At 42.7% G+C, this 20,257-nt stretch overlaps 1 protein-coding gene across 3 annotated transcripts in view; it reads left to right on the forward strand.

Moving 5' to 3' along the window:
- Window positions 1-20,257, forward strand: part of PTPRB (protein tyrosine phosphatase receptor type B) — a 102,780-nt gene that overhangs the window by 57,061 nt on the left and 25,462 nt on the right. For all 3 annotated transcript variants that reach the window (XM_073327788.2, XM_073327789.1, XM_073327790.1), the window contains 10 exons: window positions 1,760-2,026; window positions 3,110-3,373; window positions 4,780-5,043; window positions 5,669-5,932; window positions 6,831-7,094; window positions 9,168-9,437; window positions 10,435-10,698; window positions 11,431-11,694; window positions 12,031-12,312; window positions 18,787-19,065. In XM_073327788.2, coding sequence (XP_073183889.1) covers window positions 1,760-2,026; window positions 3,110-3,373; window positions 4,780-5,043; window positions 5,669-5,932; window positions 6,831-7,094; window positions 9,168-9,437; window positions 10,435-10,698; window positions 11,431-11,694; window positions 12,031-12,312; window positions 18,787-19,065 — 2,682 coding nt within the window. The remainder of the gene's footprint in view (window positions 1-1,759; window positions 2,027-3,109; window positions 3,374-4,779; window positions 5,044-5,668; window positions 5,933-6,830; window positions 7,095-9,167; window positions 9,438-10,434; window positions 10,699-11,430; window positions 11,695-12,030; window positions 12,313-18,786; window positions 19,066-20,257) is intronic.

The following is a 20,257-nucleotide window of genomic DNA, read 5'->3' on the forward strand; positions in this document are numbered from 1 at the left end:
ATCGTCAGAAGCCTGATGGACTCACAACATCCCTACAGAAGGCACTGAAGAGCTTGAAACATGGCAACAGCTGCTGCTATATGTGTATCCACATCTTTTCAGCATCCCCCAGCACTGTCTGTGATGGCAACCTAAATATTTGACAGTTGCCACCTGCTCGATGTCCCATCCGGACAGGTTAACACTGAGCTGGTTGTAATCTGGAGTTGGAGGCCACTTGATTGTCATGGACAGAGATTTAGTTTTATCTGGATTAAAAATCAGACCCATGTGTGCTGCTTCTTGCATGACCAGCCCGCCCACCAGCTGCAACGATTCACCAAACTGAGCCAACGCAACAATGTTGTTGGTGTATTCAGGATCTCGAAGCAGAATATGGTGTTCAGCTCAACGCCACTGACAGCTGCCTCTTCAAGCTTATCCCTCAACCAATCAGTGCAGATATGGAACAAAGATGATGAGAGAACTCAGCCTTGCCAGAACTTCCCTGGCGATAGGAAACCATGCCGTGTGTCTGTCACCAACGCAAACACAGCTTTCCCCATTCCACTATAGCGCTCCCCTATCAATAACACTGTCTTTCCAGGGAGGCTGAGGTGCCTCATCCGATCCCTGAAAAATGCCCGAGGCCCTGAATCAGAGGCCTGATGGAAGACTGTGAAAAGCGCTGCACACAGTTTATTAAATTCAGCCATCTACTCAAAAGCTGAAATATCACTAGAAGAGCCTTTCGTGCAAAAATCAGGTAGAGCCATTGCAGAGCACGGGTCGGCCTGAGAGGCTAAGTTCCAATTCAAATCTAGACTTCCCCATACTCCAAGCCTGTCTGGACCCAAGATTTTGGTTCAGACCACTGAATAATCTAACCTAATCTGATCTGTTTTATCAATATGCCTAATCATGTTTATGATGACCAGTGCCATAGTATTTAGGCTCTGAGCTAGGTATAAAGCAAAATCTGTAGTGTGGATCTGAATTTTCCAAAGCTAAAAGGCTTTTAGATTGTGGAAGATTGAGTCTGACTGAACACTTATGTGAAAGCATTCAAAAATGAGTAACTATATTTTCATACTTTAATCAAACTTGGTCAAACCTTAAAAAGGGGTTCATTGGGTTTTTGTTAACATTTGGGCTAAATGTTCAACTCCCTTTTTCTATTGTCTGAACAAGTTCACCCACCCCTATTTATTTTAAAGGTAACATTTTGCTACCCCTCAATCCATCATTAAATGTTAGAAGAGTCAATGCTATGAAATTCTTCTGAAGGAAAAGAAATTCAAGTGAGACTAGAAAGATTATATGTCCCAGTAACTCAGAAAATTAAAGTGATGAAAGGTGTTGCCTTAGTTAGATCTTGAGCATCTATGTAATTGGTTTGCCACTGGCTAGGAATGGGATGAGCTCTGTGCAAGTTCAGTAGTCATCACAAACACAAATGACTTCTAAGTCATTTGTTTTTATCTGAATGACATTTATAAAATGGGATTCCCTCCAGCCCTCCTCTCTTGAATCATTTTGGGCTGATTGAGGAAAGCAAAGCCTGGGAGACCTTTCTGTGTAGTGCTAAAAACCAGGAAGCCCTTATGGGTTCCCACAAACCACAGTCCATCAGACAGGAAGCAGGTCTGGGAGTCCACCATTAGTTTATTTTTAGTCCTGTTGAGTCTGCTTTTTTGATGCACTTCCTCAGTGTGACTAAACTCTGTTTGGGAGATTTGTTTGTTTCTGTGTACTTACACCGTGACATTCTCCTTTATAGTGCCAGCTCAGGTGACTAGCCTGCATGTGACAAACCAGGGGACAACCAACAGTTTGTTCACCAACTGGACAAGGGCGCTGGGAGATGTAGAGTCGTACCAAGTGCTGCTGATTCACGAAAATGTTGTCATTAAAAATGAGAGTGTTTCCAGTGAGACCAGTAGATACCACTTCCACTCCCTGAAAGCCGGAGGACTCTATTCCGTGGTCGTTACCACAGTTAGTGGAGGGATATCGTCCAGACAGACGATTGCAGAAGGGAGGACAGGTAAGGAAGGGGAAGGAAATGTTCCACCATATCTGTGTAAACTCCCATAAGCTGAACTCATTTGGAAGGATGGTCTCATGGTTAAGTCAGTGGACTAAGATTGGAAGATCTGGGTTCTGTGCCAGACTCCCATGCGTGGCCTTGCACAGGTCATGCCTCCGTTCCCTAGCCTCACAGAGTTGTTGTGAGGAAAAAGTGTTTGTTGGTCATTAGATACTCCAGTGATGGGAGCCATAGAATTCTGAATCTTTCATGAGCAATAAAGAACAACAACAGTTTCTCGGATATTGAGCTGTGTGGGGAAAAATTGCACCAAGTTTTTGTGAATCTGGCAAAACCCAAACATTCTGTGATTTGACCCAAATGTTTTTCATGAAAACAACCCGTGATATTTTCAGGTAAAATCATGAAAAAACTAACCAGTGAGAAAATAGCACTGAAAAGTTGGGAAGCTGAAAACATTTCTTAATGTTTCCTAATTAATAGTGACCATGACAGAAAATGGGTCAGATCCTCCCCTGGTGTAAATTAGCTTAACTGCAATGGACTTTAGTGGAGTTATGCCAATTTGTGCTAGTAAGGATCTGTCGTAATAAAGTTATTTAACTCCAGAATACTCCTGATCATTACCTAAAATGTCACCAGTTCTGGCAGGGTCAAACACACTGGCACATCTTGCATCACTGAAAAGAACCAGATCAATTTTGTACCTATTTTTGGCCACTAGGGGGTAGAAAACTCTTGATAATTAGAAATAAATCTTTGCATTGGCCTCAAAATGATAAAGGTATTTGTGGTTATTTTTATTGGTGAGGAATAGCACTCTAGGATCATAGCTAACACTCTAGGATATTAGACGTGCCATCAGACCCTTGACCTCACCACCATAGACAATAACTTCACTGTCTTTGTTCAGAAACTCAGATGTTTGCTACTCACTTGGAGTGGAAGGCTTTCTGATGCTAAATAAGACATCTCGCCTTTTTTGTTTTGCTTGATCACATTCCACACATTCCTGCTGCCCTTAACAATTGGAATAAGCTATTTAAAACTTCTTTGCTGCTTTTTCCTTTTGTTGCGCAGTTCCTTCCAGTGTGAGCGGAGTAACAGTGAATAATTCGGGACGGAGCGACTATCTCAGTGTTTCCTGGCTACCAGCAACTGGAGATGTGGATAGTTATTTGGTAACACTTTCTCATGACAGCCAGACGGTTCAGACTCTAACCATTTCCAGAGCCCTCAGTGAATGTTCTTTCAGCAGCCTGGTTCCCGGCAGGCTCTACAATGTGACAATAATCACAAAGTGTGGGAAGTATGAAAATCATTCCTTCAGCTGGGAACGAACAGGTAAAGGGGACAGAAAGAAAGGGGACTGTGTGTGGATTCAGTCACACACATCTCCCATGTTCAATCCTTTGCGATGATCTGTGCTAGCAGTAATGGCTAACCAAAACAGGAGCTAGATTGGAAGATCAAGTCCTAAAACTACAGTGCTTAAGATTGAGGGCCTGCTTTTCATTTATGACTGTAGGACTACTTTACACCACACTGACAATGTAAAGTGGCCTTAGCATAAATGAGAATCAGACCCCCAATCTTCCTCACATTTCAGTCAGTGACAAATCCACAATTAAGTTCAATGCGAAGAGGATCTGGCCCAAAGCCTCACTGTAACCAAAGGAGGATTGGGAGTAAAAAATGTGAGTGCATAGGAAGGCCATCCTTAGCTAGAATAATTTGTGATCTTCTCCAGGGCAGTAATTTTGACCCCAACATAAGTGAGGGGATAAGGAGCTTTTGCTTCTGTGAAAGGGCGAAATCTAGTACAAATTTGGCAGCCCTCATGGTGAGCTGAGATTAAATGACAGTTTTGACTCAAGCACTTTGTTCCCCAGACCCTGTAAGTTGGCCCTTCATGTACTATCCTGTGCAGTAGGGGTCCAAAAAAGGCAAAAAAATGTTCAGATACAAATAGAATGGAATGGAAAGTGATACTGGAAATAATATAATGCCATAATATAAGTGAACTCCTGCCTTTATTTCTGGACATGCTATCTCAAAAAGGATATAACAGGAATAGAGGAGAGCCAGAGATGTGTGACAGAAATGATCCGAGGTATGGAAAAACTTCCATCTGAAGAGAAATTTAAAATATGAGGACTGTTTACCTGAGAGAGAGCAGAGGAATAAGGGGGGACAAGATAGAGATATGCAAAATAACCCCCTTTCTCTTAATAGAACAACAAGGGGACAGTCAGTGAAACAGAAAGGTAGCAAATTTAGCACTAATAAAAGGATATACTCTTTCATACACTGCAGAGTTAGCCTATGAAACTCATTGCTATATGATAACATTAAAGCAAAGAGTGTAGTAGGATTCCAAAAGGGATTGGACTTGTATGTGGATAACAAGAACAGCCAGAGTTACAATAGCAAGAATTAAAACAATCAAACCCCACTGTTGGAAGGGATCAGCCCTCATGTTTCACATCATAAGCCAAGCCCTAATTAATGGGAGTTAGGAAGAAATGTTCCCAATGGACAGGCTATTCAATAACTGCCGGCTGCAAGGGTTTTTGCACTTCTCTCTGAAGTATCTGATATTTGACCACTGAGCTAATCTGGGTATGGCAGTGCCTGTGCTCAGTTACCTTTCTCTGGATATTCTGTGTGACACATTTATTGTTTCAGAATCCCTAATTCTTTGCCTGTGTTCTTTTCTTCCCCCCTTCCCTGCCCCTCCCTCCCCCCAGTACCTTCAAGCGTGCAGGGACTTACTGTCAGCAATTCAGCAAGAAGTGACTATTTAAAGGTGTCCTGGTTACATGCCACTGGAGATTTTGACAATTATGAAGTGATCATCAAGAACAACAATGACTTCAACCAAACAAAAAGTGTCCCCAAGGATGAAAATGAATGTGTGTTCACTAAACTGGTCCCGGGGAGGCAATACAGCGTAACTGTTAGCACACGGAGTGGAAAATATGAGACTAGTAAAAGGGTCAATGGCAGAACAAGTGAGTAAATACCCTGGAGAACATCCCTGGAGTTCTGATTGGAGGGAGGGCATTTTTATTTACAGTACACAGGTGAAAAGGAAGTCTTGTTTTACCATCTGATGCTGATAGCTTGGCTCTTCAAACGTGTGTCGCTCTAAAGATCAAAGGAGGCATCTAGGTTACAATAGATGTCTAAGTCAAAGATATGCAGAAAATTAAAAAAAAATACGTGTGTTTAGGGTTGTAAACTCTGAGATAAAATATAGCATATTTAAAATCAAAGTTGTACAGTTTTGCCATGTCAATCTGTTATTTATGTTTTAAAAGCAATGACAACAGATATAGAATCTCTCTCTTTCATGTGACAGGCTGGAGGTGCAGAAAGAGAGTTATCCATGCTTTTATTCATTTATTTGTTGTTTTATTTTTTGTATTGTAGTAGCTCCTAGAAGCCCTAGTCATGGACCATTGTGCTAGACTCTGTACAAACACAGAGCAAAAAGATGGTTCCATTAGTTTCAATAACATTTTGCATGCTAAGGTTTACATCACAAGAGGTATGTCAAGTCACGTTCCTTGGCAGTGGTCAGAATAACAATGACCTGAAGAGTTTATTTGCTATTCTTTTCTATTGTGTTTTCAGTGCCGGAGTCAGTGAAGGAACTGACTCTTAGTAACAGAAGCACTGAAGACCTGCAAGTTACCTGGTCAAAGGCTGAGGGGGATGTCGATCAGTATGAGATTCAGTTACTTTTCAATGATATGAAGGTCTTTCCACCCATTTTCCTTGGAAACACCATTGAGGAGTATAGGTTCACAGCTTTAACCCCAGGGCGCCTGTACAAAATTCTTGTCTTGACAATCAGTGGAGACACACAACGTGCCACTTTCATAGAAGGACTGACAGGTAAGAGAAAACAGCTTTTAAAACATGGTTTCGGGCTTCTTCATTCCGGAGAGCAAAAAACTGGGAGTTCAGCAAATCCAGACTGCGTCACAATCATACTTGAGCTCCTTAGTCTACAATGAACCCAGCTGTAATACTGTCAGAGAAATGCAAGATGTCACTGAAAGCCACATCAATACTTCAGCTAAACTGAGCTTCCCTTAATAAACAAATGTCACAATCATCCACTATCATATAAGTGATGGATGGTAGTGTGATTTCTTGGTTAGAGGAGGGCATTGGGAGTGAAGATTTCAGATTTCTTTTATGCCCAGCTCTGCCACTGGTTTGCTTTGTCACCTTGGTGAAATCACTTAACATCTCAGTCAGCTCCCCAATTTACCATCTGTAAAATAAGTATATTACATAACTACAAACAAATTGTGACGTTTAATGCATTATCATCTGTAAAGAATTTTGAGATTCTCAGAAGAAAGATCCTTGTGTAATATTATCTGCAGAATATAAAGGTATCTAGACAAAGCAACGATAACAGTATTTTTTTATTTTCTTTATTGTCTCTGGAAAGATATAGCATTCTTCTTATGAATAAAGAGAAAGAGAGAGGTACGGTGTTGTACATTGCTAGGGCACAATCCTGCAAATACTTACACACATCTGCAGCTTCACTCACACAAGTAGTGGGACTACTCACAGGAGTAAAGTTACACATACATGTAAGTATTTGCAAAATTAGGCCCCTCATGAGTACAATAGTCTCTTTTCCTTTTGTACTTATTGCTGATGTAGACTTCAGAATTGCATTTGCTGCAGCTACAGACATACCAGTATTTGAAATATTTGATTGGAATGAAAATTTCTGAGCTGGGGTTTCCATCTTTCTGGTTTTTTTCCCCAGCTCCAAGTGCTGTCAAAAACATTCACGTTTCAGCCAATGGGATGACAAACAGCCTGAGAGTGAACTGGACTCCTGGAGGAGGAGATGTTGATTCCTACACAGTGACACTATTCCATCAGAACTATCAGCTTGATTCCCAGACTGTCTCCAAGCCTGTCTATGAGCATACCTTCAGCAAGTTAGAAGCAGGGGAGCAGTACCGGGTTGTGGTACAGTCTAACAGCGGCACCCTGCACAACAGTTTAACGGCTCTCGGACGTACAAGTACGTTTCTTAGTGGAAAAAGGGCAAAAAGTGCCATACGTTCCCATCAGATTAGTACTATTTTATAACAGTATTTTATTATTTGTCTATATGGTGTCCCAAAGTGTCTGGGGAGACTCAGATGTGTAAGGAGATGGGTCTCTGTCACAAAGAGTTTGAAGGCTTGATCCTGCAAACCTACCAGGTAGTAATTTCGCTGGTGTGAATAATCACATTGGCGTCAGTGGGACTTCTCATGTGGGCAACTTTACTTGAGTAAATATTTGTGAGAATGGGCCCTCCAATCCAAACTCTGCCATGGGATCTGCTAATGCAGCCTCTTATGCCTGCCTGGAATTCCAAAGGAGCCGGTGGGACTCCACACAGTGTGCTAGCAGAGCCCACTGCATGATCAGGGGCTCCCAGACAATGGAAGAGATGCAACTCAATATCATGATTTAAATCCTCTTCCTCTTTTTGTGTGAGCCTGTGTTTTGCTTTGGGACTGGGCTTTTGCGGGGAGTAGCCCTTGGCTAAGATGTTTTCTGTCATCCCGTACTTGCCTGTCTTGTCTATTATTTTGACAGTTTTGTTGTTTCTTTGCGTTTTAATACTTGTTTATATTCCTTTGAAACCTGTGATGGTTTTTCAGCTATTTATACACACTACACACTACACTCACACATATCCTCTTTGTAGTATAAAAGCTAAATAAATTCTCTCTCTTTCTGGTCTTTCTGGTCCTTCAATTTTTTTTTTTAAATAGCCCTCTCCTGATCATCCCTTTCTCTGCTGTCCCAAGCACCATGACTCTCTGGAAACCACCCCACTACACCTCCTCTTATCCATTGCTTCCCCAACCCAACCTTGGCCTTGGTGTGCTTTAGCTACTTTACACACTGGAGGAAAAAGGAATGTAACCTGAGGCCAAGGGAAGGGTTGTAAGTGTCTCAGCCAGGGACAATGACTGCTACAACAAGAGGGTGAGAATGCAATATTGGAGAGTAGGCAGCCTAGTCACTACTTTGGCCCCAGCTTTCATACGATCTTTTATTATTTCTTAGATATGACTATATAAACAAGTATGCAACTTTTGTTAGAACAACATTGAATAGTCATGGGCTGGAGTCTGCTTTATGAATTTATGCTCCATGGAGCAGAGAACGGGGGAGAGGAGGGGAGGAGATTACAGTTCTCTAATTCATTCCCAAGGGGCTGTCTGCCAGCTGCGGGTAGCCAGAGCACAGCACACCCCCTACACCTCCCTTCCACCCTCCAGCCACTAGGAGTTGTGGGGAGTTTGTCCGAGAGCTGGTTTCTCTGCCTGCTGGGGTCTCTCCCATGCTGAGGAAATTCAAAGTTGGGGAGGTGCAGATGACATATAAAGCTATAAAACTGTATCATTTAGTGGGTTAGCCAGCCTTCCAACATTGCATTCCATGCTCTATACGCTCCCCAAATATTATTTATTTTAATTTTTTTTTAATAAATGTGTGTAATTCTATATAGGGCAGACGCAATGAACAGAGATGCGCATAACAGGCAACTTTTCGAATGCTGTGGGAGTGTTGCACACAGACTGTGAAAGCGAGGTGTTTAGCCATTTTTATGAAGCAGAGTCTAACAGAAATGACTTCAATGCACCACTATTGGTAGAACAAAAAAAATCTGTCTCTTTAAACCCCGTTTAATCTAATCTACAAGTTCTTAACCATAATTTATGTCATGACTGCATGGTACGTGGTGCAGAGTTAAGGTTGTTTTGGGTGCCCTACTGATACATTTCCATAGAAGAACATTCATACTCCTTTTTTTTTAAGTTTAACCTTCACTTTGAATTTCCAGGAGGTATAATGCCTGGTTTGGAGATAATTACAAGATCCCTGTAATACATCTTACCCTAAATTACGGAAAGTAGTTTTTGGGTAGGAATTCTGTCTGTCTGTCTGTGTGCACGCAAATACACACATACACCACATGCGTCGGTATGAGCCGACACACATAAATATTTTTCACAGTTAATTATGTTAATTCACAAACACATATTAAGTGATACAAAATTAACCTCACAATCTCTTTAATTGTTGTTCCCAGTTCCATCCTCTGTCCAGGGTTTATTTGCAGATCATGCCTACAGCAGTCATTCCTTGTTAGTGACCTGGCACAGTGGTCCTGGAGTGGCTGAGAGATATGACATCCTGCTTTTGACTGAGCAAGGTATCCTTCTGAGCAATAAATCAGAGCCAGCAACTGCTAAACAGCACAAATTTGAAGATTTAATACCAGGCAAGAAGTATAAAGTGCAAATGTTGACAGTCAGCGGTGGGCTCTTCAGCAGCCGAGCAGAAACCGAAGGCCGAACAGGTAGAGCATTTCAGCATTATTTACAGTATCTGCAGTAAGATATGGGGTGAATATAATGATTCATTCAAATATCTAGTTATCCAAAAAGCTCCAGTAGGAACCAGTCTCCTTGAATCAATGCATCGTTTTTCTGAGATACGTTTAATGTAAAAAATTGAAAATTGCTTACAAAGGGGTGTGGATTTTCCAGGTTGTTGTGAAAGGATCAGTAGCCTTTGGCACGCGGCCCATCAGGGTAAGCCCCTGGTGGGCCAGGCCGGTTTGTTTACCTGCCGTGTCTGCAGGTTCAGCTGATCGCAGCTCCTACTGGCCTTGCTTTGCCGTTCCAGGCCAATGGGGGCTGCAGGAAGGGTGGCCAGCACATCCCTTGGCCTGCGCCTCCACGTTGGCCTGAAGCGGCGAACCGCAGCCAGTAGGAGTTGCCATCGGCCAAACCCGAGGACGCGGCAGGTAAACAAACAGGCCCGGCCTGCCAGGGCTTTCCCTGATGGGCCACGTGCCAAAGGTTGCTGATCCCTGTTGTAGTGCATTGTATATTGAAGCAGAGAGTTGAGGAGTGTTGCTATAGTTAAGAATCTCTCTGCATGTCCATTATATAGCCATGTTAACTCTTTCTATTGTCTATCCTTAAATTCACTTGGCTTATATAGGATCCTAGCCCCAACTTGAATACAAATATACTGCCAGTGTTGCCAACCTTTTCTCAGGCAAAACTTCACATTGATGTTAAAGAGAAGTTTTGTGTGAGTCTAGACTGGAGGATTGAGCCCCTTGGTTATCATACATATTACATGTGTGTTGCTAAATGGCATCTATAACTTACAAAAGTTTTCATCTTGTTTCTGGATGTCATTGTTTTTGTGCTTTTACGTTATATGAATGTAGTTCTCAGTGGCTTAATAGAAACTTCTTCTAGTCATAAGTGTCATTTTAACTGAGATTTAGCTTAGTTACTAGAATCTCTGACATTTTCTCCTATATTTATCCCTGTTTCCAGTCCCAGCTGCTGTCACAAATCTGAAGGTCACAGAAAACACCAATGGACGCCTGTCATTCAGCTGGACTACCTCCCAGGGAGAACTGGACTCCTATAATATCTTTCTGTACAATCCAGACAAATCCCTCCAGGACAGAATTTCAGGAGACCAGAACCTTCAGCAGTGTTCTTTCCAGAACTTGCGGCAAGGCAGGATGTATAAAATGGTGATTGTTACCCACAGTGGAGAGCTCACAAATGAGTCATCCGTATTTGGAAGAACAGGTAGGAGCATCTAGCAGGATAATCCATCCCCAATGAAATCTTCCTTAAGGACATCGGTGAGCTAATCTAATAGCCAAAAGCTGGTACTAGAGTCTAGTAAAGCTGTTAGAAGTATCCAAGCTGTCTTTATACATCAAAGGCATTATCTAAAAGAAAGCTAAATTCTAAATTATGTGACAACTGTTTTCAGATAATAAATAAGTAAATATTGTCCTAATTTATTATCTGCGGCCCAGTGGTACCTAGGTTTCCCAATCAAGGGCAGGAGCCCTATTGTGCTAGAAGCTATATAGGTATAAATAAAAAGTCAGTCCTCTGCCCCAAAGAGCTTACAGCACTGGTTTATGATAAGATGCAGCAAGTGGGCAAAACAAACGGGGAAGGGAGAAGACAAGGTGGCTAACAGTGAAATGAAAAAGCTTTTCATGATTAGCACTAGTTTCAGCTTACCATTTGTCTACCCACTGCCAGGTGGCAGGGTGTTGTAGGCATTTGTAAGAGCTATGTTACTCCCCAAAACCTCCTCTAATCTCCCACTACTCCCCCTCCTCCTCTTCCCTCCCCCCTTCCCCCCCGATACACACACTGAAATTCCTGAAATTTGTTTCCTGTTTTTTGGCCACCTGTGCTATGTATATCTAGATCTTTATATGGCCACTATCACAGCACTACCGTAGCACTATTCTTCCCCAAAATGTTCAGTGTGTAGTAACTGTGTACCCTCTCTTTCAGTTCCAGCCCCAGTTATTCATCTCAACAGCTCCAACAGAAACATGACAGGCAGTCTGTGGTTCACCTGGGGACCAGCATCAGGAGATGTAGACTATTATGAACTGAATCTTTATAACCCAAATGGCACACAGAAGGAAACAAGGCATGGGAAAGACCTGAGAGAGTGGCATTTCCTGGGCCTAGTTCCTGGCAGAAAGTACACCCTGGTTGTAGTGACCCACAGCGGTGACCTGACCAATACAGCAAAGACTGAGGGAAGAACAGGTAAAGAACTGCAGTGGCTTTTTGCCCCCAACTGTCAGAATTTACAGCAGTTCATTGATATGTGATGGATTTATTCTGAGATAAGATTTTTATTGCATGAATTACTAAAGGCATAGAAAAGTACAAGTAAGACCATCATAAATAGTATTACATTAATGGCAGGAAATAAATCAGAGTCCGACTGGTTTATTCGGTGTCCTGTTTCTTATCAATGTTACTGTGCAGAAGCCGGAGAGAAATGAAGAAGTCTAAGATAATGGCTGTTTTGTCTCACACACCCATCCTGTGTGCAAATGTCATGAGACTTTTTCTTTTCATTTTGCCCCTTGTGTCTAGCACCCAGTCCTCCTAGTGCTGTATCATTTGCTGATGTTGCAAACACCTCCCTGTCAATCACCTGGCTGGGTCCCCCAGACTGGACGGATTATGATGACTTTGAGTTGCAATGGTTCCCGAGAGATCCCCTTACAGTCTTCAACCCGTACAGCAACAGCAGATCAAAGGGACGCATCATGTATGGCCTTCGACCGGGGCGGCTCTATAATTTCAGTGTCAGGAGCGTCAGCGGCAACACCTGGAAGACATACAGTCAATCACTGTCTGGAACTGTGAGAACAAGTAGGAACCCATTTGTTATTGAACCCTTATTGCTCATCTGGAGATGATGCTGAAACAGTACGGCCAATGAGTTAAATCTTACCCATCCCAATCAAGCATTTATTAATTTCTACTAGTTGATTCAAGAATGTCTGGATATGGAGTCAAGTAGAAATCAAAATGTTCCTTTGTCCTGCCCTACAGCAAGTATGTAAAGATTAGAAATGAACACAAGCTGCAAAATTCAGATCCAGATCAAAACATTCCTGAAATTCTGGACTATTTGGTTCCAGGTTTCGATTTATCATAGAATCAGAAAAATGTAGGGTTGAAAGGGACCTTGAGAAGACATCAAGTCCAGCTCCCTGCATTGAGGTAGGACCAAATAAACCTAGACCATCTCTGACAGGTGTTTGTCTAATCTGTTCTTAAAAACCTCCAAGGATGAGGATTCCACACCCTCCCTTGGAAGCCTATTCCAAAGTTTATCTAACTTTATGGTTAGAAAGTTTTTCCTAATATCTAACCTAAATCTCCATGATGCAGTTTAAGCCCATTACCTCTTGTCCTATTTCCAGTGGACATGAAAAACAATTGATCACTGTCCCCTTTATAACAGCCCTTACCATAGTTGAAGACTGTTATCAGGTCCCTGCTCAGTCTTCATTTCTGAAGACTAAAAATGCACAGGTTTTTTTTAACTTCCTCAAAGGTCAGGTTTTCTAAGCCTTTTCTCAATTTTTGCTGCTCTGCTCTGGCCTGTCTGCTGATTCAGATCCAAACGTCTTTGAAGTTCAGGATTATTTAGATTCTGAAATTTGGAGTGGGTCCATCAAGATATTTTGAGCAATCAAAAAGGAAGTGTGTTCCTGGGGCACAAGAAGGCCTTGGGTATAGTAGATCTGAAAAAGTAAAGTCAAAGAGTTCCTTTCCTCTTAATAGCTGTTTGTCAATGTTTGTGGCTTCCACCCATATTTATCTGAGTCCAGCTGATCTCATTAACAGTCTGATGAGAAGACTGCCCTGAAGTGGACAGAATAGCTAAACCATGGGGAACATTTTGGACCATACAGTAATCTGTACTTTGGGTCATATGTTGTACTCACATGGTGTAACTAAAACACATATTTTGCACAGTGAAATACATACTTCATAGACATGCCCTGTTGAGATGGACATTTCATATGTTACACAGGAAACCAGATTCACACATAGTTCATGTGACTTTTGTCCTCTCAGCCTTGAGAGGACTGTGTTGTGGTTTCCATTTCTGATTATTCAGCTGAACTACTAGTCTTGTGATAAACTGCAGATTCGAACTGCTAAATGTAGACTAGACGGCCTAAACTTTCATTTTTGTTTCTTTGCATGTTACACCTTGAAAACATTTTAAGTGGCAAAATAGCAAATTTTTGCCACTTGAATTCAAAGTGCTAATTGGAGAAGTAAAAGGACAGAATAAAGATGTTAGCTGCTATGCTTCTTCCCCTAATCACATCAGGAGGCAGTGAAACTGCAGCAAAAAGTCTTATTAGTGATAAGAAAAGGAGTACTAGTGGCACCAGCTACAGCTCACTTCATGCTCAAATAAATTGGTTAGTCTCTACGGTGCCACAAGTACTCCTTTTCTTTTTGCGGATACAGACTAACACGGCTGCTACTCTGAAACCTGTTATTAGTGATAGTGCCATGTAGAGGGGTAAGGGAAATAGAAAGGGCAATTCATATGCAGACACCATATAGCCCTGTTAGCTTTCTTCCATAAAAGACCTGCAAAACTGGGCTATGTTTGCAAAGGAGTTGGGCCCAGGGGGTGGATGAGAGCAGCCATGAAAAAGCTATGCTAAGTGACATACATAGAGAGAGAGATATTTGGTGAAAATTTTGGTCTATACTTTGGGGGGGGGGGGTAAGTGTGTACGTGAGTGTACATACACACACAGAGTATGGGTCAAAATCTTAACCAAAAAAATTAACTATGTACTCTGTGACTTCTCTCAGTGGAAATTCATACCTGATATAAGTGGGTGGAAATCACAGGGTCACATTCTAGAAGGAAAATACTGGTCACTTTTGTTCCTGCAGAGGTCTGTGATCAGTTTGTTCCTTGCATTGATTTTATGCTGGAGGGAAATGTAAAGGCCTTAACATTATGGGCATGTTTATTAGGTAGGGTCACCGTACTCCTTAGCTGATACTTTGCAACTGTAAGATGATTTGTTTCAAAAAGAGTGATCCAGCCAAGATTTTCAGAAGTGACTGATGGTTTGGGATGCCCCAGTCTCGAAACTTTTTAAGTGGGCCTAATTTTCAGAAAGTGCTAAGCACCTACTCTCTGAAAATCTGGCCACTTTAAGGTGGCAGAAGTTAGTACCTATAATTATTCATCACTTTTGAAAAATTTGGCCTTTTTACATTTAGCATCTCAGAGGACAACAGTGGTTAGACCAGAGGTCGGCACCTTTCAGCACACAGCCCATCGGAGTAATCTACTGGCGGGCTGCGAGACATTTTGTTATGTTGACCGTCTGCAGGCATGGCTCCCGCAGCTCCCAGTGACTGCGGTTTGCCATTCCTGGCCAATAGGAACTGCGGGACACAGGGATGTGCTGGCTGCCACTTCCCACAGCTCCAGTTGGCCAGGAACAGCAAACAGCAGCCACAGGGAGCTGCGGGGGGCTGTGCCTGCAGACGGTCAATGTAAACAAAATGCCTCACGGCCTGCCAGTGGATTACCCTGATGGGCCGCGTGCTGAAGGTTGCCAACGCCTGGGTTAGACCTTTTTCCAAGTATTATACAAATGTTTTTAGTTGTTTGGTTTTTGGTTTTGGGGTGTTTTGTTTTTTTTTTTACATGCATCTCTAGCTTTTCACCTTGAAAGTTAGAGTTTGACAATGGTGCCTTGATTTAATTTCATTTTTGTGCTGTGTCAAAATGTGTTCCTTTAATTAGTTCCTTTAATTAGAACTTTTTAAATGATCTTATATTATTTACAAAAAGAAAAGGAGTACTTGTGTCACCTTAGAGACTAACAAATTTATTTGAGCATAAGCTTTCATGAGATATAGCTCACTTCATCGGATGCATTCGGTGGAAAATACAGTGGGGAGATTTATATACATAGAGAACATGAAACAATGGGTGTTACCATACACACTGTAACAAGAATGATCAGTTAAGGTGAGCAGGAGAGTGGGGGCAGGAAAAACCTTTTGTAGTGATAATCAAGGTGGGCCATTTCCAGCAGTTGACAAGAACGTCTGAGGAACGGTGGGGGAGGGAAGGGAATAAACATGGGGAAATAGTTTTACTTTGTGTAATGACCCATCCACTCCCAGTCTCTATTCAATCCTAAGTTAATTGTATCCAGTTTGCAAATTAATTCCAATTCAGCAGTCTCTCATTGGAGTCTGTTTTTGAAGTCTTTTTGTTGAAGAATAGCCATTTTTAGGTCAGAAATAGAGTGACCAGAGAGATTGAAGTGTTCTCCGACTGGTTTATGAATGTTATAATTCTTGACATCTGATTTGTGTCCATTTATTCTTTGACGTAGAGACTGTCCAGTTTGACCAATGTACATGACAGAGGGGCATTGCTGGCACATGATGGCATATATCACATTGGTAGATGTGCAGGTGAACGAGCCTCTGATAGTGTGGCTGACGTGATTAGGCCCTATGATGGTGTCCCCTGAATAGATATGTGGGCACAGTTGGCAACGGGCTTTGTTGCAAGGCTAGGTTCCTGGGTTAGTGGTTCTGTTGTGTGGTGTGTGGTTGCTGGTGAGTATTTGCTTCAGGTTGTGGGGCTGTCTGTCTCCCAAGATCTGTGAGAGTGATGGGTCTTCCTTCAGGATAGGTTGTAGATCCCTGATGATGCATTGGAGAGGTTTTAGTTGGGGCTGAAGGTGATGGCTAGTGGCGTTCTGTTATTTTCTTTGTTGGGCCTGTCCTGTAGTAGGTGACTTCTGGGTACTCTTCTGGCTCTGTCAATCTGTTTCTTCACTTCAGCAGGTGGGTATTGTAGTTGTAAGAATGCTTAATAGAGATCTTGTAGGTGTTTGTCTCTGTCTGAGGAGTTGGAGCAAATGCGGTTGTATCGTAGAGCTTGGCTATAGACAATGGATCATGTGGTGTGGTCTGGATGAAAGCTGGAGGCATGTAGGTAGGAATAGTGGTCAGTAGGTTTCCGGTATAGGGTGGTGTTTATGTGACCATCGCTTATGAGCATCGTAGTGTCCAGGAAGTGGATCTCTTGTGTGGACTGGTCCAGGCTGAGGTTGATGGTCGGATGGAAATTGTTGAAATCATGGTGGAATTCCTCAAGGGCTTCTTTTCCATGGGTCCAGATGATGAAAATGTCATCAATGTAGTGCAAGTAGAGTAGGGGCATTAGGGGACGAGAGCTGAGGAAGCGTTGTTCTAAGTCAGCCATAAAAATGTTGGCATACTGTGGGGCCATGCGGGTACCCATAGCGGTGCCGCTGATTTGAAGGTATACATTGTCCCCAAATGTGAAATAGTTATGCGTGAGGACAAAGTCACAAAGTTCAGCCACCAGGTTTGCCGTGACATTATCGGGGATACTGTTCCTGACGGCTTGTAGTCCATCTTTGTGTGGAATATTGGTGTAGAGGGCTTCTACATCCATAGTGGCCAGGATGGTGTTTTCAGGAAGATCACCGATGGATGGTAGTTTCCTCAGGAGGTCGGTGGTGTCTCGAAGATAGCTGGGAGTGCTGGTAGCATTGGGCCTGAGGAGGGAGTCTACATAGCCAGACAATCCTGCTGTCAGGGTGCCAATGCCTGAGATGATGGGGCGTCCAGGATTTCCAGGTTTATGGATCTTGGGTAGCAGATCGAATACGCCAGGTCAGGGTTCCAGGGGTGTGTCTGTGCGGATTTGTTCTTGTGCTTTTTCAGGGAGTTTCTTGAGCAAACGGTGTAGTTTCTTTTGGTACCTCTCAGTGGGATCAGAGGTAATGGCTTGTAGAAAGTAGTGTTGGAGAGCTTCCTACCAGCCTCTTGTTCATATTCCGACCTATTCATGATGACAACAGCACCTCCTTTGTCAGCCTTTTTGATTATGATGTCAGAGTTGTTTCTGAGGCTGTGGACGGCATTGTGTTCTGCACGGCTGAGGTTATGGGGCAAGTGATGCTGCTTTTCCACAATTTCAGCCCGTGCAAGTCGGCGGAAGCACTCTATGTAGAAGTCCAGTCTGTTGTTTCGACCTTCAGGAGGAGTGCACCCAGAATCCTTCTTTTTGTAGTCTTGGTAGGAAGGTCTCTGTGGATTAGTATGTTGTTCAGAGATGTGTTGAAAATATTCCTTGAGTCGGAGACATCGAAAATAGGATTCTAGATCACCGCAGAACTGTATCACGTTCGTGGGGGTGGAGGGGCAGAAGGAGAGGCCCCGAGATAGGACAGATTCTTCTGCTGGGCTAAGAATATAGTTGGATAGATTAACAATATTGCTGGGTGGGTTAAGGGAACCACTGTTGTGGCCCCTTGTGGCATGTAGTAGTTTAGATAGTTTAGTGTCCTTTTTCTTTTGTAGGGAAGCAAAGTGTGTGTTGTAAATGGCTTGTCTACTTTTTGTAAAGTCTAGCCACGAGAAAGTTTGTGTGGAAGGTTGTTTTTTTATGAGAGTATCCAGTTTCGAGAGCTCATTCTTAATCTTTCCCTGTTTGCTGTAGAGGATGTTGATCAGGTGGTTCCGCAGTTTCTTTGAGAGTGTGTGGCACAAGCTGTCAGCATAGTCTGTGAGGTATGTAGATTGTAATGGATTTTTTACTTTCAGTCCTTTTGGTGTGATGTCCATCTGTTTGCATTTGGAAAGGAAGATGATGAACCTTGTATTTTTGCTACAAGGAGCTGAGGGGTAAATTACTAATTCCTGCTATTTTAGCTCCCTCTTTTGCAATGTACAGTATTTGATTCTTCAGCTGTAATGTATTTCTTTGGACAATTGTGGAAAATAAGGCTGAAAGGAAAAAGAGAAGTTTATAAATAGCATGTTAAACATTTGTGCCTTTCACTGTAGAGTGTGTGCTATATAATATGGACATTTCATTGTAAGAAGTATGCATTTCAATTACGCTGTATGATGAGGGGTATTTTTTAACTAGATTTAAGCTCCAGTTGTACCATAGTTCTAATAATATGTTGGATTCCTATTGCACCTTTCTTCAGAAGATCTGAAAAGTTTTTTTACAGTTAATTACTGACGAGTCACAGTTCTTTGGAGGTCGATGGCATTAATTCAGTTTACAGAGATAAAATGAGGTCAAGTGACTTGCCTAAAATCTTTCAGCAAGTGTGCGGTAGAGCTAGGAATCCTGATTCTTAGTTCCTTTGCTCTAATTAAATTATTAATTTAGACTTGAGTGCTAAGACTGATGGCCAAGCCATAGAGTAAGCACAAAATGTATAATGCATGTCCTCTGTTACATTACGCTTCAACTTTTCAACCTCTCCCCTCCATGTTTAGGACCAGACAGAATACAAAACCTTCACTGCCGGCCACAAAACTCTACTGCCATTGCATGTTCCTGGACGCCGCCTGACTCTGACTTCGATGGATATAGTATTGAATGCAAAAAAATGGACACTGGAGAAGTTGAGTTTTCCAAAAGGATCGAGAAAGAAAAATCTTTGCAAAACATCATGATGCTAGTACCCCACAAGAGATACTTGGTGTCCATCAAAGTGCAGTCTTCAGACATGACTAGTGAGGTAGTTGAAGACAGCACCATCACTATGATAGACCGTAAGTCCTTGATGTATCAAATACATAGGTACAGTGGCATGGAGGGAGAAGGTGAACAGGAATAAGGTGAACAGGAATAAGCTATCATCTGGTCCTGTTGGTTAGTCAGCAGACTTTTCGACCTCCAAACCTGCCTGTTGTGTCACACCAGCCACCGAAATGTGTGACCAGTGACCAAAATGGGGAACACCTGTGTTTAGTTGCACGCTGTGCCAGATTATAAGGTTCTTAAACTATAAAACTTCTTTAAAGGATTTTTTATCACTGTGTGAATCTTATTGTAAAACTGGTTTATTTGACTCACGCAGTGAGAACAAACTTGAAAACAAGTTTTATAATCTGTCAGTCATGGCACAACATGCAGCCTACAACTGACCCTTTGTTCTCCTCTGGGTTTGCCTCTTTGCTGCCCCCTGGTCCTTTCCTCTCAACAAATGCCATCGCCAAGTCAAAATAGTGGGAAGCCACTTAGAGCCTTCAGGAAGTTGGGGCAGTGGCTCTTCTTCAGGCTTTACTCCCTCTTCTCTCAGATGATGAGTTTGCGTCGGGCAGTGGAGATGACGGAGGAGCACTGCTCTGCAGACTCCTCTCAGACTCCCTTGTGGCTCCTCCCTTGGGCTGCAGATGGGTTGTAAATGGCAGCTTGCAGCTACTCAACAACATACACAAGGAGGGAGGTAATGCCAGCCCGCATGGTACTGCCCTGTGCATGGTGATGTCTCTCTCTACTGTGCACAAGCCACTCACAGGAATCTCCTTCTCCCTTCTTCACCTTGGCTGGTCAGCAGCTGCTGCTGACACTCAAGTTGTGGCAATCCATGGGTCACCTCCAGTCTGTGTGGTATAGCATGACAGAGAGCCTTAATTACCCCCAAAGCCAAATGTTCCATGAAGTATAGTGTGATTGACAGGTCTGGTCACCAGTCCCCCCTTGGCTGCACAGAGCCAAGGAGAACTACAAAGTCCAGTCGCTAAAAACCCCTACAAATCCTACACTGAGCAATAAGGGGTTAATAAGCTAATGGAGACTCAGCTGAGAGATGTCAGAATTGGAGGGAGGAACTTAAAAGGGAGAAACCTAGCTCAGCTGATGACAAATCAGGGAGGAGAGCAGATCTTGGAAAAATGGATGGCTGAATGCAGGAGCCCCATTGGGCAGCCACTGCCCAATGGTCCCTTCCTGAAGGAAGGG

The sequence above is a fragment of the Lepidochelys kempii genome, chromosome 1, assembly GCF_965140285.1.
Source record: "Lepidochelys kempii isolate rLepKem1 chromosome 1, rLepKem1.hap1, whole genome shotgun sequence".
Taxonomy (NCBI): domain Eukaryota; kingdom Metazoa; phylum Chordata; order Testudines; family Cheloniidae; genus Lepidochelys; species Lepidochelys kempii.